General features: G+C 25.9%; 2 protein-coding genes across 2 annotated transcripts; both read right to left on the reverse strand.

Annotated features, from left to right (window-relative positions):
* Window positions 1-885: 885 nt before the first annotated feature.
* Window positions 886-1,858, reverse strand: LOC112688246 (NAD(P)H-hydrate epimerase). The gene has a single exon (XM_025561352.1). The coding sequence runs from the start codon at window positions 1,696-1,698 to the stop codon at window positions 952-954; it is 747 nt and encodes a 248-aa protein (XP_025417137.1). The 5' UTR covers window positions 1,699-1,858; the 3' UTR covers window positions 886-951.
* A 4,605-nt stretch (window positions 1,859-6,463) lies between these two features.
* On the reverse strand, window positions 6,464-16,403 carry LOC112688204 (angiotensin-converting enzyme-like). The gene is made up of 13 exons (XM_025561280.1): window positions 16,266-16,403; window positions 16,032-16,201; window positions 12,949-13,171; window positions 10,928-11,086; window positions 10,762-10,861; window positions 10,540-10,683; window positions 10,227-10,418; window positions 10,070-10,167; window positions 9,582-9,876; window positions 7,914-8,157; window positions 7,587-7,829; window positions 7,034-7,209; window positions 6,464-6,730 (listed from the first exon to the last, which is right to left on the reverse strand). The coding sequence occupies exons 3-13, from the start codon at window positions 13,162-13,164 to the stop codon at window positions 6,696-6,698; spliced, it is 1,902 nt and encodes a 633-aa protein (XP_025417065.1). The 5' UTR covers window positions 13,165-13,171; window positions 16,032-16,201; window positions 16,266-16,403; the 3' UTR covers window positions 6,464-6,695.
* Between the last annotated feature and the right edge of the window lie 1,571 nt (window positions 16,404-17,974).

Below are 17,974 nucleotides of genomic sequence, written 5' to 3' on the forward strand. Positions count from 1 at the left end.
AAAATAAAAAAAAAAAAAACTTAATCAAAAGGATTATTTTTATAATTTTATTAAGAAAATCTTTCTTTTAAAAGTTAGTGTTTGTATTATTTTTATTATTATCAATATCATACAATATGCTTTGATCATATTATTATATAGTTCATGAATTAGCCATCTTTATGAGTAATTAATTAATTGGACAAAATATTTGACTGAAATATTGATATTTAAATTGTGTAATTTCTCAACTTACAAACTAAGTATAGTTACTTTCCTTAAAATTTGTGAATTGAAATTATTTTTATGTTCCTGCTTATATTGAATATTTATTGTAATATTGATAATTTTAAATGTGAGTCAAGATGTTTCCATAGAAGTTACTTAAAAATATTTTATCATTTAAACACGGAACATTAACATTAACACATTAAAAGATAACAAAATATATATTTCATAATTTTTACCAAAGCTAACTAAAAGTACAAAGTTATGAATAAGTTATTTTTTACTACAAAAATAATTAAAATTATAATTATTATGTGAATAGTATTTTAGCAGTTGTGAAAATATTTAAAAATACAACTTAGTTACTGATTTTCAAGAATAAGGAAATGAAAATTTTTAAAAAATTTGACTTCATTGTAGTAAAAATATTTTACTTTTATTTTAAAATAATATTGTAATATAAAAAAAATTATATTATAATGTGTTATTAATTAATAGTACTATAATAACACATCTAACAAATACTAAATGCAATATCCTGATTTAATTGAGTTTTTTATTTAAATATATATAATTTATATTGTACTTGACACAAAGACTTTTTTACTAAAATTCTAAACATAAACTATTTTTAATTCAATATTAAATATATAAGGTTCATACATTTATCATCAGAAATTTACAAAAAATAAATTTATGAAAATTTAAAAATCTTTCTATTGGTTACACCAAAGTAAAATAGTTTTATAATTGTACACAGCATTCTGCATTGGGGTATGGAGGTAATTCTAATTGGTATTTATTTTCCAATGCTTTGGGAACAAATCTTCCACCTAAATAATGATATTTTCCTTTGAAGCTTCTGGCACATTCTTTTGGTGCTGTCAAAGAAATTAATAATTCTGGTTTTATCCCATCACTTTCAGGCACACCTTCAATACTCCATCCACTGGGAATGTCTATACTACATATAGGTTTATTGGTGGTTTTTAAAATATCCATAATATTCAAAAATGTTGGTCGTACAGGTGGCTTGAAACTAAAACCAAATAATGCATCCACTAATATATCATATCCAATTATACTTTCAGGCAATGAATTGAACACAGTCACATTAGAATTGATACATTGATGTACTAGATTACAGTATAAAGGTTTGTTAGTTTGCACCGGATAATACACTTCGGATGAATAACCAAACAGTTGCATATGTCTAGCACATACCAAACCATCACCACCATTATTACCGGGTCCACAAATCACAAGCACTTTCTTATAATCATTGGGTGGGAAGCACTTGTGTATAGCTGTCGCACAACTCAAACCTGCCAGTTCCATTAACTGATCAACACTGAATTTATAAACATCAAACAGCTCTTGATCTATGTTTATGGCTTCGTCTTGTTTTAAGTATTTTACCATTTTGATTGACTGCGCAGGTATATTGTCAGTAAAAATCAATTTCCGAAAAAGGTTGAAGATATTTAACATCAAAAAATTGTTAAGAAAATTAAAGAGAAACTAAGACTAGATATTAACACCACAGAATAATTATTTGTAACCCAACGTTTTTATGGATGTAAACAACTTAACAGTGAACACAAATATAAATAATAAATAATGGCAATGAGTGACTGACCGACTCTGATAACATATAATATGGCCAAAATTAGGGACGGGTACAGTTCTCCCGATTTTTGATAACAATTGATAACAGCGAACGTGATGAGAACAAAAAAAAAGATAATGCCAACCTCCTAAGTGTAAATAAAATCCCAATTCTCGTTTAGTTTTCCAGCGTATAAATGAATAAATAAATGATTTCATACCAATAGTAAATTTTCGAAAAATGTATACTGAGAAATTTTGTCTTCTATAAAATAAAACTCTGTTTAGTTAGTTTTTTAATCAGTCAAGTTACATTTTAATCGTTTATTATTTAAATTTAATTCGTTAGGTTTGTTCGTTTAGGAAAAAAAAAGTGTACACTAATTAGTGTAGTGTCTGGATGAAATATAAGAGGTGTGATCAGATACCCGTCTTCAAGACAAACGGCTTTGATGTAAATTAATCATAGACATAATATTATGTCTATGAAATTAATCAACTGATCTTTTATATCAATTGTAATAATTGATAATAATTTATTTTTATTGGTAGTAGAATTGACAAATAGTTTAGTAAACTTTTTGTATAATATTTAATATTAATAATTAAAAAATTATAATATTAAAAGAAATAGAAATACAAAAATTGCACGTAATGGAGTTTTGTGACTCTTCCGATGACGAAATGTTAGAGTTGTGGAATCCTATCAAAATCCCAGCAGCTGTATATGTAAACGATTACCAACGATGATGGTTGCTTAAATTATTTTTATATATTATTTATAATTAAATATATATATATATAATAAAATAATATATATAATAATATAATACAAAAATATCATATATTATATAAATTTTATTATTTTTATAACTCAACCACAGTATTCGTGAGCAGTGGTTAAAGTGGGAAAAATGTTGTCGGGGGACTGTATGCATCAAAAATTGAAGAACGTTCCCCTACCTAAATTTAAATCTTACCAACATTTTTTTAGGAAACCCATGAGGTCTAAGCCTCTTTTGTTACACATATATGTTCATAAAAAGTTTATTTTCATAGGGTGTAGAAACAAATTTCCCCTAAAGAAAAATAATTCTATACATATGTCTGCTCAGTAAAAATAAATTGAAATACATTATTACTGTAAAATAATAATACTTTATATATTATAACTACGTATTATTTCTTTTTTCCACTTGTTCAAATTAATTTAAAAAATAAATTTCATGTAATATTTTAATAAGTATTGTATATTCAATATTGTATTTTAATGACTAATGCCATTAAGCGTCCACCCGGACTTTTGGCGACTTAAATTAAAGAGGACGCATAATCTTACCTTAAATAAGAAGGGTTAAACCACTTAAACCATTGTTCGTGAGTCCAAATACTATAAACGATTATAATAGTCAGTATTAGGTGAGTCGTGTTTTGACATTTATTTGAAATTGCAGATTAAACTATTAGCTGATAAGGTTTAATTTGATAATGATCAACGCTACACTATAAACGCTGTGCCTACACTTACACTTGAGTCAGTGTAAAAAAAGTGTACACTAATGTTACACTTTTTTAAAACAAACAGCGTGTAAAGGCACGTCCAGACGGAGCAGCTTTTGCCGTACGGCCTCCATCGGCACCGTGCCACGCGGCAAATCCATGTCCACATGTTGCGCCAGTGGCGGATCTAGGAGGGGTTCAGGGGGTCATCTGACCCACAGTTAATATTTGTTGACAAAATTAGCCTCTTGGAAATTTTTTTCTCTTTTTAGACCTTGATTTGGACTCTTGGACAGTTGGCCCATCGGAGTTAATTGAAAATTTCAATTAATAATTTATATTTTAAATTATATCGTTTTAGTAGAAAGTTAAGTAAATCATATTTTATTCCGTACGTTTGTTGCGCTGATAAAATTAGATTATATTTATTAATCATAAATAAGTCATTATCGGTGGTATCACTAATTCTAAAATGTAATATAAATATACTTATACACTTTTATGAGCATATTGTTTTTTTTTTTTTTTTTTACAAGGTATTCATTTCTAATACAGTTTCATCCCTAATAAATGGCCTCTTGAAATGGCTTGACCCACAGTTACCTGACTCTGGATCCGCCCCTGGGTGCGGCATTTATTTCCGATTTGTTTTAAAGTTTTAATAATAATAATAATATATTATTCATAAATACCATAGAGTTGTGTCATTTTTAATGGGCAACGAAGTACACGAGATCAGCAAGTAATCTATATTTTTGAATCTTAAAAAACATGAAATTAAAGATTTTTGAAAAATCATTATTGATCTTTGTATTTTTAAAAACAGAGAATCTTCAATATCGACATTTTGATAGAATAAAAATTGTGTTTTCTGAAGATTACTACAAAAATCAGTTTTACCTAGGTGAAAAAAATTTGTTCTGTTACTAAGTACTTAAAAAATAATTTAAATACCTACTTGAAAAATAAGTGCTGATGCCGTGCGGCTTTGCCAAAAATACGTCCACACATACGCGGCATAGGCGAGCGACACAAGCCACGCTGCTTTCTTTTGATGTAGACTGCCTACTAGGCCGATCGAAAATTATGCTGCGTGGTATCAAAAAAAGCCGAGGAAAACGTATTCATGTATTCACACTCATGCCGCGCGGTAAAAGCTGCTTTGTCTGGACGCGCCTTAATACTACACTTTTTCAAAACAAACGCTTTGGTGTACACTTGTTCAGTGCTCGACTTGAGGGGGAAGCAAGGGGACGAAGTACCCCAACTAATTTTCAGAAATTTTAGCGTCCTCCTACTATTATTACGCTATAATCATAACGCTCAGCCAGTTTTGGGGACGTTTTTTTTTTTTTTAAGTAAATAGAGTCCCCCTTCTTTAATCTTGCCAATCATTATACGAGTACTAAAGGAATGTTTATTAAAAAAAAAAAACAGATTTTAACTTATTTGGATTTTAAAAACAATAGTTAAGTTAATGGGATATGTACTGAAGAAAATGATTGATATTGAATGATTAATGTCAAATTTATTAAGTTTTTTTTGTTTTTTGTCAACATTTGTTGAACATTAGTAATTTGTTTGAACGATTAAAAATGTTTATAATATTTTTTGAGCACATAACTAACGCGATCCCAATTACTTTTATTTCTAAAATATTTCTGAAACAAGAAACAAGATGGAAAGAAGTAATAGTAAAAGATTTAAAAATAATTCATGTAAACATAAAAATGGAAGCGAATGATAGGACTCGATGAAGTAAAATAATGGACCTACATGGTCCGCTAAGCTATTAAAAATAATTCACTACAATATTTTCATGTTTTAATACGGTGAAAAATGTATAGAAATTAATTATAAATTATTTGGGGTCATTATAGATAAAATTGTATTTCTACCTGAAATAAACATCGTTATTAAGAAACCCAGAAATATTATCACTATACTGACGTATAATATAATTTAAATGTTACTGGTCTCGATATTGATGAATTTTCCAGAGTCACAGATTGTATGTTAAGGAGCCGCCGGTTCTCGACCCCTGGTCTTTATAGTTCCTCCATAGCACCTAGCATCAGACATCTAGAAATACATCTATATCACATAGCACTAAATGTGCTGGCTCATGTTATAGAATATTGCGCATACATCAGACCAACAAGAATTAACATTTGGTTGCCAACGTACTAGCAAACACTTGAATCACCGTCTATTTTATACATATTATATTCATGACAATTGAATTGAGTTTATTCACTTTAAACATCAGGAATTCAAAAAAAATTTGAATGACAAAAAAAAAATCGCCATATTGAACCTTATATTCTCGCATAAGAAAAATAGTTAAAAATAGTTTAATATAAATGAAGATTGAAGTGATGGGAAATAGAAACCACTAAATCTACAATAGAGCTTATTATTTCATTTGTTTAAGTTTTTCATAATACAAATAAATTGAAAATAATAAACATACAGATTTAAATTATTTATTTTGGTGGCACACCGCGACGGAAACAATGATGAGGTAAATCAGGATGGTCCAACACGCGGCTCTCGAAGCCTTTATTTTTAGCTAAGAATGACATGATTTTTCATACAGAGAATATGCTTTGTAAAACCTTTTTCAAGATTAAATCGTTAGCTTAAAAGTGCTTTTATTTTCGTCCTTAATGTATTGTATTATTTTAAATGGTTTTTTAATATATTTTTCAGTCATAACTGATTTATTAAATATATTATTATTCTATAATTATCAGTAAACCTAAAAAATGAAGCATGCATTTTTATTATTCTATTTTGAGCATGTATCTGCGCAATAGTAGGGTAATAAATTCAATTAAATATACATTCTAATTGATACAATACATTTTTCAATGTTAAAAATAAAAACATATTTTACTATTAATTAATGACTATTTATTCAAATAGATCATTCTTTGTGTAGTACATTTAACAGTTTTAAATTTTTTTTTTTCATACTAATTAGTATAATACAATAATATATACCTTCAAAGAAAGTTGGGTAAATGTGTTAAACTATCAAAAAGTACCATAAAGTGTAAATTTACACTTTGTAGACGGATCTTTAGTATTTTTCATATAATTCTAGGTTCTTATATTATTATTACATTTATTAACATGAGGCTATTATTATATTATATAATAAGTATGATACTTGGAATATTTAATTAAAATGTAATAGTTTTCCATACAAGACATGGGTGGTTAATAATTCTAAATATAGGATTATATAACCAAATAATGAATTACATAGGATTCATATAAATTAAATAGTAATAAATATATGATTAATAATTATAATTTATAATACTGCTGATCACTAAAAGATAGGTTAGGTAAGCCAATTTGACGTATTAAATTCAGGATTGAATCCTTGGGTCTGACTTCACACAAACTAGAAAAAATAAATATATTTTTACAATAAAAAATTACTTTTAAAAAATAATTTACAGATTATTTATTTAAAAAATCATGAGTATTTAAAGATTTCAACGCATGAATAATATTTTAAAGATAGCAGTATGAATTCGATAAATAACTCATCATCTATTTAGGTAACTTAAAAATTATGCTTTTGAATATCAATACACAAAAAAATATAAGTTATCTAAATAAATTATCAACGTATTTTACATTCTTATAAATGAATAATGTACGTGTTTTTATCTGTAATACTTAAATTATGTAAACAAATTACTTTTTTTAGATGTCTCCCAACCAAGATATTCTCCAGTCCTTTTATTTTCATTTTGAAGCCATTCATATAAAGGATTGAAATAGTTTAACAATGGTCCAGCATCCATTTCTCTTTGGCCAGTTAATAATTCCATAGCATCAAACCATGGTTTTGATGATCCTAGTTTCAACATTTTTCTAAGTAATAAAAAAAAAATTGGTTAAAATTAGTAAAAATGTTTTTATATGTATTACAATTTAACAACTACCTATATATTATAGTATGTAATTATAAAAGTTATAAATATTATATTTTATTTGTGTTAGTATAAATTAATTAGCATTTAACAAAAATACATAATTTATTTATTTATAGAAATATCTTTTCTCAAAGTATAAATATTGTATATCGGTAAAGATATTATACTACAAAATGTTAAACTTGTTATAACATCTCCTTTTGCCCTAAAAAGCATCTATAATAATTAAGTAATGCTGAATTTATAATTTACACTCCGCTTATTAAAACAAATCTAAAGCATAGATTATGTAAATAATAATACTAGAAGTCTCACTTGAAAGCGTTTCCGGCATTTGTGCTTTGATAGATATCACATTCGTGCAATGGTTTACTTTTTGGATTATTTGGGTCAAACTGGCCAGCTTTTTCGCACAATGCTTGATGAAATTGAAATTGTATGATATAACTTACAAAGTATCTAATGTAAGGAACGTTTCCAACTATGTGATATTTCGCTCCTGGATCAAAATCGTCTTCAGTCCTAGTTACTGGTGGTTCAATTCCTTGGTATGTATATCTAAAACAAGCACATTATCAGATGAAATTACATGGAAATCAAAAATTATTAATCAAAAGCTATGCGTATTAATTTATATCTTACCTAAGTTTCCACCAGTCACAGTTGTACTGGTCTTCCGTTGTTATCCCTTTAAACACATTCCACCTCCATAGATCCATTAAATACCCAAACGGTAAAAATGCTATTTTATCCAATCCGATTTTGTATAAATAATTTATATCAGATTCGTATGTACGACTTGTTTTAGGCAGTAAACCAATTTTGTGTAAGTGCTTCGGTGTGGACACAGATAGAGATATCGTATCTCCAATTGCTTCATGAAATCCTGTTTAAATATATATAGTAAGAATTAAACTGTACGAATATGTCTGGGTTAATGTAGTTAACTCTCATAAAAATCTAAATAATGTTTAATGGTTAATAAAAATATGTTGTTTAACTTATCAAGAACTCCCACACATAAGTTTAAATTAATTTTAACATTGGGTATTATAGATGAATTATTCTTAGATAATTCGGTATAGGACTATTGTACACTATATGAAGTTATTGATTACCTAATTAGGTTGTAAATATTTATACATAAACAGCATTATATTATGCTGACTACCTGTATATGACATAATATATATTATATGCGTCGACGTTTATTAGTTGGATCCCGAAGACTCTTATTTAATTTAGTTAGGTCCCAGTGTTTTTCAAACAGTATACTAGTTGGGTCCCACAATTTTACAAGTACTACTCTAGTTGGTCCTTACGAAAAAAAATTTCACTTCTCATTTTTACAGACTCATTTTAGAACTGCCAGTTACCTATAAATTAGAATACAGGCATGATTTTTTTAAGTTTCTAATACATGTTATATAATTATTAATTGAACATTAGAATATTGGTATGTTATGATTTTTATAAACGGACCAAACTTGTATGTTATTGCTTTTATAATCGCACCTGGTAAGTTGTTTATCTTTATCATAATTATTATCTAAGGCCCAACACGGATACGCTTTTATGCGTAACCAAATATAATTATAGGTACATCAACTAGTTATATTTAAAATTATTTTCATATTAAGCATAAAAATCTACAATCTAACACGTTTTATTTTAAATATTTGTTGTCAACTGCGTAAAACTCTATATATTATTATTTATTAGTGTATAATATCGTACATTTATATTTTTTAATTCTTGGTCATTAGGTTATATTTAAAAAGGCTCTCTTAAACAAGAATTCGGAAACTTTGGGAATTACTTCGCAACTAGATTTTCGGAATTATTACATTGATTCTATAGATACTGTTGTCAGGTACACAATTCGATACAAACAATAGCTATTATCATGAAATGTTCGATTTAAATATTAATACAATTAAATCAATACATTCGTTGGATACGTATACATATATATATATATATATAAGTTTATATATGTGTATATATATATTATATACGTATACCATTAAAAGTTGACTATAAAATAAAAATCGTTTTAATTTACTGAAAATATATTTCATTAGATACTATTATAATACGTCATACAAGTATGCAAAACACCCTATGTACCCTATGTGCTCTATTGATTATTGATTATTTTCAATAAAAAACTTAAAAATCTATTCTTGGACAAAATATTAAATGAAATGTATATATTGACCATAATCTATTTTGTTTAAAGATATTTGAAAATTCCATATTATTCTATAAATTTAGTTTATATTAATCATAATTTATTTTTAATTTTACCTTCATTAGCTCCTTCGCGGTATATGAATGGTTGGTCTTTATATTGTAGATAATATTGAATGTGTCCCATTTCGTGGTGGGCAGTAATAAAATCCATAAAATTTACTGATGTACACTGTTTGATTCTAAAATCATTGGAGTCATAAAAATCCCAAGCCGACGCGTGACACACCAATTCTCTTCCAGGAGGCTTTTCTAATACGGATTTCTCCCAAAAAGATTGTGGCATTGCACTCAAATTTAATGACGTGAAAAATTCTTCGGCTACTTTGAACATTTTTTTTGGAGTGTAGTTCTGAAATTTAAAGAAATAATGAAATCTAATTGATTGCGTTTAACTCTATTAATATCCAATTGAAATTATTATTTTTATAAAAAACTGATTTAGTAAAAATGAATCGATTAAAAATAATGTAGATGAAAATACAAGTGTTCTTAAAATTAATGGTTAAATAAACGAATATTATTGTATTATGTATATTGTTTACCTGATTTATCATTGCGGAAGTAGGGTTTAATTCGTCAGTACTTGGATAAGGCCGAGTAAACTGATCTAGCCGTCCCCATGACTGAGCCCACATGTCACCTATATTCATATGATGTTCATAAATATTACATAAATGGGCAGGGGTGATTTAAATTTACCGAGTAAATGCGCTGGTATAGGTCCTCTTCTAGTAAGCACTGAGTTCCCATATTGTTCCCACATTTTTCTGCGTACATACGCGTGTATTTGTATATATAAAGGTTTTATTTGCTCCCACAAACGTTCCATTTGCGGTCGAAAGTTGTCGTCATCGTATCCTCTGATCCAAAATTCTGCATTGTCTGAATAATCTACAACATAATAACAATTTAATAGGAGAATAAACGAATATATATAACCTGATAGTACAATAGTTTAGACATTTAAAATTATTTTTATTTTTAATTACAGCTATCTATATTTTTACTTAACTGTTTAATTTTGCTGCTTCGTTGGACAGTTTCACATAGTCTGCATACATAGGTCGAATTTTTTTTCCTGTGGCCTCTCGCCATTGTATCCAAACATATTTAAGTTCATTTACGTCAAAACTTTTATCGAATATTTCATTAATATCTTGAAGAAAAAATAAATCAAGTTATCAAAATAAATAATTACCAAAATAATAATTGTTTACATGTTAAAAATATATACCTGGCTCTAAACTTAGGGTTCGATTTGAATTCTTTTTACCATATTCAGGTATTGTTGCTTTACCGTATAAACCTTCCATGGCCGAAACAGTTTCATCGAACTAAAAAAATATTTCAACGATTTGTATAATAAATCATTCGAATTACAATTATATGTACTAACTAACTTTTTTGAACTTGTCTTCAGGTAAAGCAGCCGTCCCTAAAACTGATAATAGTTTGAACTGTCTTTTAATATCTGGATTTTTGTACGTAGTCCAAGGATATTTTATGGTTTCTTTCCACATAGTTTTTAACAGTTTTCCATACTCCATGTTAACAGCGAACTATTAAAATATATATTATAATTATTAGTAAAGCATTATTATGAATGGAAATTTACTAAATTTACATAATAGTTATTAAAAAATCAATTTTTTAAATACATTTTGATATAAGCAATGAATAAATAATATTATGTACCAGTATTGAATAATACTGTTTATCACATTTTATTTTTTCGTTCATTATTTTAATCTTTACATATATGTATCAAAATTGCCTATACGAGACGCCTTTATTGACGTATTGTTTTATAAAAATCGTTTATTTTAATTGAATTTACTACTTTATCAATACTATAGTTTAATAATAATAATTTTAAAACCATGAGTGTTTTAAAAATCATATTATATTAAATTATGTTAGATAAAATCATTACAGCAGTAGTTAGCATTAGTAAATTTCGAACAAAATGTAAAAGTGATTTTAATTGTTTGTTTTGAATATATAATACATATTATAAACATAACAATTTTTTAAAGTGAACTGCCCACCACATGGGTTTCTAATATATAGTATATAAAATAAATATTAATATGCAATTATAGTTTTACGTTCACAAGATAGGTTACAAATTAATTATCATCAATTATAATGTTTATCAAAACAGATAAATAATATTTAATTCTTGAAAGATTAACTATATTTTATTTGCTTATAGTTTTTATTGTGCAGGCAGGGCAAATTAAAAATTGTATACTTTTCTTTTGACAAAAACAATTTCTAAGTTAAATGCCGCAGGCAAAAATTCGTACAAGTATAAACAAACAAATTAATTTATAGATTCTGGAAATATATTCTAAAATATATATAAGTAGTACAATGATGTATTATTTTTTAATTAATTCAAAATTAGTTAATTTTTAATATTATTCAATTTTCAGTACATAATATGTTATAATAATGACTAATTATAAAAATATATATATGTGTTATATTTTATTCTACGAAAAAAAAATATAATAATAATATGACTCATTATTCAAACAACTTACATTAATTTAAATTGTTGGTGTTTTTTAAATTTACAATTTCTGTGTCTAGGTATACTTTTAACTGAGTTGGTTGTATAACAATGATGTATTGATTTTTTAACATATTTCAAAAGTAGTTAATTTTTAGTACATAAGATGTTCTTATAATAATGCCTTATTATACATATTTGTATATATATATATATGTATGTATATATGTGTGTGTGTGTGTGTGTGTGTGTGTGTTATATTTTTACTATGAAAAAAAAATTAAAATAATAATATAACTCATTATTCAAATAATTTACGTTAATTTATATTGTTAGTGCTTTTTAACTTTACAATTTCAGTATCAAGGCATGTATTTTACTAAGAAAAACGGTATAACGGTTTTTACATTATTGATTGATCTCAGTGATAGACTAACGTTTATAAATAAATAACCTAAAGATTAAATTAAAACATTTTAAGCGCAGCATAAAGCAAATTCGATTATAATTCTGATTATAACAGTTTTATGTTATGTATGATTCAATCAAAATAAAACACGAGATTATATAATGACATGCGATTTAAGAGTAATTTGACAGCGTATACTTACAAGTTAAATTTAATGAAGATATTAATAGAATCATTATACTGACATTTAATTTGATTAAATTGTAATCCATTTTCATCCAAGCAACGTTAAGATCTTTACACTTATATTTATTTTATACGTAGTTTTTACCGAAAATTAAAAACGTAACATTAATCTAGAGTGTCTAAAGACACTTTTACTGTATTAATTTAAATCCCAATTTTATAGCACTTTCACTAACTATTATCTATCCAGTCACTGAAAACATCTCAATGATAGTAAAATATGTTTACTCTTAATAAAATTAAAGTACCTTTTTTTCAGCATTTTCGTCAGTCAGGTTTGTATTCCAGTTCCAGTCTGAATGTATTACTCGGTTCGTCCACTGAGCCAAGACATGGTTAGCGTTGTCTAGATATTTGGCTGCTTCGATTTCTGAGTACTTTTTGTTAAGTGTTTCGGTTACAGCTGGCTGCCAAGTAACTATAACCCATGGCCATAGTATTATACATAGCTGATGTAATTTCATCTCGATGCTGTCAACATACGTACGAAAACTTATTGCGATGTATAATAAATATGAATATTATAATTTAATTTATATATCTATATTTCATTTAAAATAGTACCCTCCAACATATGCATACAGACATAAAATCATGACACCATATCCATTGTCATCAAAGTAATTTTCTACAGATGTGGTAATGCAAGAATTTACTTAAATTTTAAAATTAACAATCCACATGTTTAACCATGGGGTTTTAAATTTTTCAACACAATTAAAACATTTATCTCTGTAATTATATTTGTATGGAATAACATTAAATACAAATATATATTTATAATTATTATTATATATTTTTACATCTATACAATTTATCAGCCTCCTTATATTTATTAGTGTATTTCCAACATTCCACATATTTTAATTTAGGCTATTTAGTTATAAATGCGTAATAAATTACACATTATAAAGTATACATTGCGTCACATATACCGAACTTTAATGGTGACCTTAAGGCTGTTCATAGTATAGTCTAATTAAGTTGATTAATTTTATACCACGTTGTGATTTGAGTATTTGGTCACGTGTATTTACTACCGAGGACAGAATTGTTAAACTGCAACGGCTCAAATATATCTTACAACCTTGTTTGACCAATTTTTAAAACCAGTTTTCACATTTATTTTAATTTGAATATTCGTATAGAAATTGTAGTTAAAAGTCATTCAACCTTACGAAGTCATTGAAAAAACTTTGACCTAATACAATTAAAATTGTTTTTGTCTTTGTAGGTATTATAAAAATATACGTTATAAGATATATATATAAAAAAAAAAAAAATGGTATCAGGGCGAATCGCAATAATTTCGTTGCCCTTCTTTTAACTCTAACACATAGACTATCGATGAAATTAATTATTAAAATCGCACTATCACACATTTATATTGTCAGCAGCATTACTTGTCTACTTAAGAATTAAGATTTAAAGGTTAATATTTATTTATGTTTGGCTGTTCCGATATAAATTCTATATAATTAATTCAACTATTTTATGCGCATTTATTTATTTAATGTGGTTATAAATATTAGCATATTTAGTTATATTTACATCATACATGAATATAATGTGTTGACATTTCTCTTGTTTTAACAAATTATATAAATACATGTATATAAAGGTACATTAATAATAAATGTATAAAAAATAATTTATTGAGGTTAATAGAATTTACGTGCAAATATTTGAAAATTTACCAAAATTGTTTTTGTCGTAGAAATGAAAAAATAAATACAAAAGTTATCGTAAATTTCGAATGTCGAAAATAAAAATACACATTGAAAATATCACGTTAAAGATGGATAAATTATACGCACAACATTTTAATTTTTATTTGAATAAAATGTACTTTTCTTAAACCATACAAAATCTTTAAATTGAATCTATTAATATTTATCACTAATGCCATAGGTTAATATTTAAAAAAAATTAATTAGGTATCATTTTAACAAATAGCATATGAACATCACATAAAAATGTTTTGTTAAATATTATACATAATACTATATAAATACTAACATATTTATACCTATGTATAAGTATTCTATTGATAATTACTTACATAATAAATACTAAATAATATATAATCGTAACTCATATATATAATGGTAAAACACAATGCTTAAAATTGAATTATAATCAATAGTAACGATAAAATTCGAAACATTGAAGAAATTCAAGGGTGGAGGATTAACAGTTCTCACTCTGGCGTCTTTGACTAAAACTACAATGTTAATTGTAACCACTGATAATCGTGAAATGTGTAATACTAATATGTATTTATTTATCAATAAGGCAACTAAACATCTTCTGATAAGGGATAGGTTATAATTGTATTTTGTTAATTATTTTTGACCATTGAAGTACACGCAATTTGAAAAATATACCAATTAAGTATATTATCCTCAAAGTGTATTTGAGTTTTTACACAAGTGTGTACTTTTTAATTTCGTGTGATTGTCATTTATTTTAAAAAACTACAATGTACGTAGTAAATAATAATTATGTATAACAACTACTGTATATTATTAATTTCTAAATATTTCAATATAAGATAATATAATATTTCACAACAATATCAATCGTGTTGAAATTATTTATGAATTTAAATGCAGTTACCTACAATGAGTACATTGTGATTTTTAATATAGATTATTATATTATAAAGACTGCTTTTAGGCTATATCATTCCATTAGATAGACTCTTTATTTACTAAGATTGTATTATTCATAACTCAATACTGAAATATGAAATGTTTATAATTTTATGAACATTTAATTAAAATTGAATTATTTTCTCGATTTATAATTAGTTAATGAAGAAAAATTGAAATAAATTTGATAATGATACTCTTACTGGGAATATTTACTTTTTTTTTAATGGTTTATCAATAATGTATTTAATAAAATCCATTTACCAGCTATTCTATGAAAACAAATCATTGATTATTATAGTCTAAAGATATATATAACTTTAAAAAACGTGAAATTATATAAATAAGAAATTTAAATGTTTGACTATTTAACATTTTTCTACATCCAGTCATGGAATAGATATTTCAAATATTAAAACAATTTTTAGAACCATAAGTTTTTTTAAATTTTTTAAACCACTATGCCTATTATAATCAATACGACTTGTTAAATAGTATATACATTATAATGTCCTTTTTTTAGATTATAATATCATATTTATAAAATAATATGAATTGTTAATTTATAGCATTTCTTTTTTTTTTAACAGTCTATGTTTTTGAATTGGAGTTAACATTATTTTTGGAATTTAGAAAAAATTAAAATCTATAACTACACATTGTTCAACATCACTAACCTGAGTTTGCTGTGGCCGTATAGTAAACGTAGCGGGCAAAGAACTGACTAGACCTGACCTGACTTGCTGACAGGTACGAGACCGTGGCGACCTCGACGACGACCGTCGGTGATGACTGATGAGAGTATGTTGGTGCGTTTGCGCGTTGTCCAACACACGAGTGCACGTTCCTGGAACGGAACAAAATTTAAATCGTAGTAATGTACGAACTCACGTGCTGCGAAATAACACTACCTATAACTTAATAAACACTGTTGCAGTAACAATCGTAATAATAATAGTAATAAAAATAATCGGAATAATAATAATAGTTATATGTTTAATCAAAAGTTATTCTTGACCAGACGTGAAATTTTGTTGGGAGGGAGTGAATCGTTTGACTAAACAAAACATAGTGTGATGTATCTTTTAACGTTATACCTGTTACGAGAGGATATGCGTAGTTGGACTGGAGGGGAACAAGGAAGAGAAAATAACAATTATTGAAACAAAATTGGTATAAAATAAACCAAAGAACCTTTTAATTAATACATTCGAGTGTTTATTTTCACTGTATTTTAAAACTTGTCCGACCTACTAATGTGACGTTGGAATAATATCGATTGTACAGTCGGCCATCGATAAGTTTTGTATCGAAAAACAATATATTTATAATTAACTATATGAATTAAGTATTTATAAAGTTATATTTGTTGGAAATGGACTAAGTATTTGAACGATGAGTAAGGAGTTTAGAATGAATTATTATCCTAAAAATAATAAATTGTAAAAATTATATTATTAAAACATAAATATTTAAAAAATTCAAATATTTGTTACAACAAATATTGTCTTAGGATATATATTATATACTTGGTATTTAAGAATTCATGAGTGCTTTTATAAATAAATAAATAAACCAATTATTGCATTATATTATATCAACAGTATTATTTTGTTCAATGATTTATTAATTTTAAAGGGAATGTATAATACAACAAAAATATAAACAAATCATTTTTTCTTTTTAAATGTAAGCAACCAATTTTTAAACAGAATTTTTATATGATTGTAATAATTTAAAATCGATTGGTCTAAGTTTGAAATCCTAGACAGCATCTTACTTGTATATGTATTTGTTAATTTTTTTTAAAGATCAGAGTTTGAGTTAAAAATATTCTAATCACGTATAGCGCAAAAATTGTATTAATTTAAACATAGATAATTACACCAATATATAGAACAATATATAAAAAATATTTGAATCTGGATAGTACGAGTATTTTATTAATTTACTAAAGTGTATCTGAATGGATAAATTTCATTGTTCTCAATATATTTTTAAGTAACTATAGGCAAATAAAACAGGTAATAATTAGTTAATCAATATAAATAATATGCATAAATTATGTGTATATTTATAATATTTTATCTTATAGTTGTATTCTATATTCTATTTTCTACATACAATATTTTTTTACTTTCTAAAAATTGATGAATTTACGATGCTTGATTGTTACTATTTAATACCTTGATACAGACGCGTATATAAAAAAATATTTTGGGGAGTTTTAGGTTTTGCATTTTCATACTTATATAAACTATAAACCACTTTCACTCTATAAAAACATATTTAATAACTATCTAGAAATTGGGGGACGGTTAAACCTCTAACTTCCTCCATATATATACGCGCTTGCTTTAGTATTACCTACAAATTCGGTTGTCATTAGAAGGTAACTGATGCTACATTTAAATAGAAAAAAAAATAATTGGTAGGTACTAACTGTTAAATTCTTATACAATGACGCTGATTTACATTTTTTGAATAGTGTATTAGACTATCATACAATTTCAATATTAATAATTTAATATTTTATGTACAATTATCTAGAGATTTTTAATTTGAATAATGAATAAATATATCTAACAACGAATTATATAGTTATTTCAATGGTTTTTTT

Source organism: Sipha flava, unplaced genomic scaffold (assembly GCF_003268045.1).
Source record: "Sipha flava isolate LNK unplaced genomic scaffold, YSA_version1 37_pilon_pilon, whole genome shotgun sequence".
NCBI classification, from domain to species: domain Eukaryota; kingdom Metazoa; phylum Arthropoda; class Insecta; order Hemiptera; family Aphididae; genus Sipha; species Sipha flava.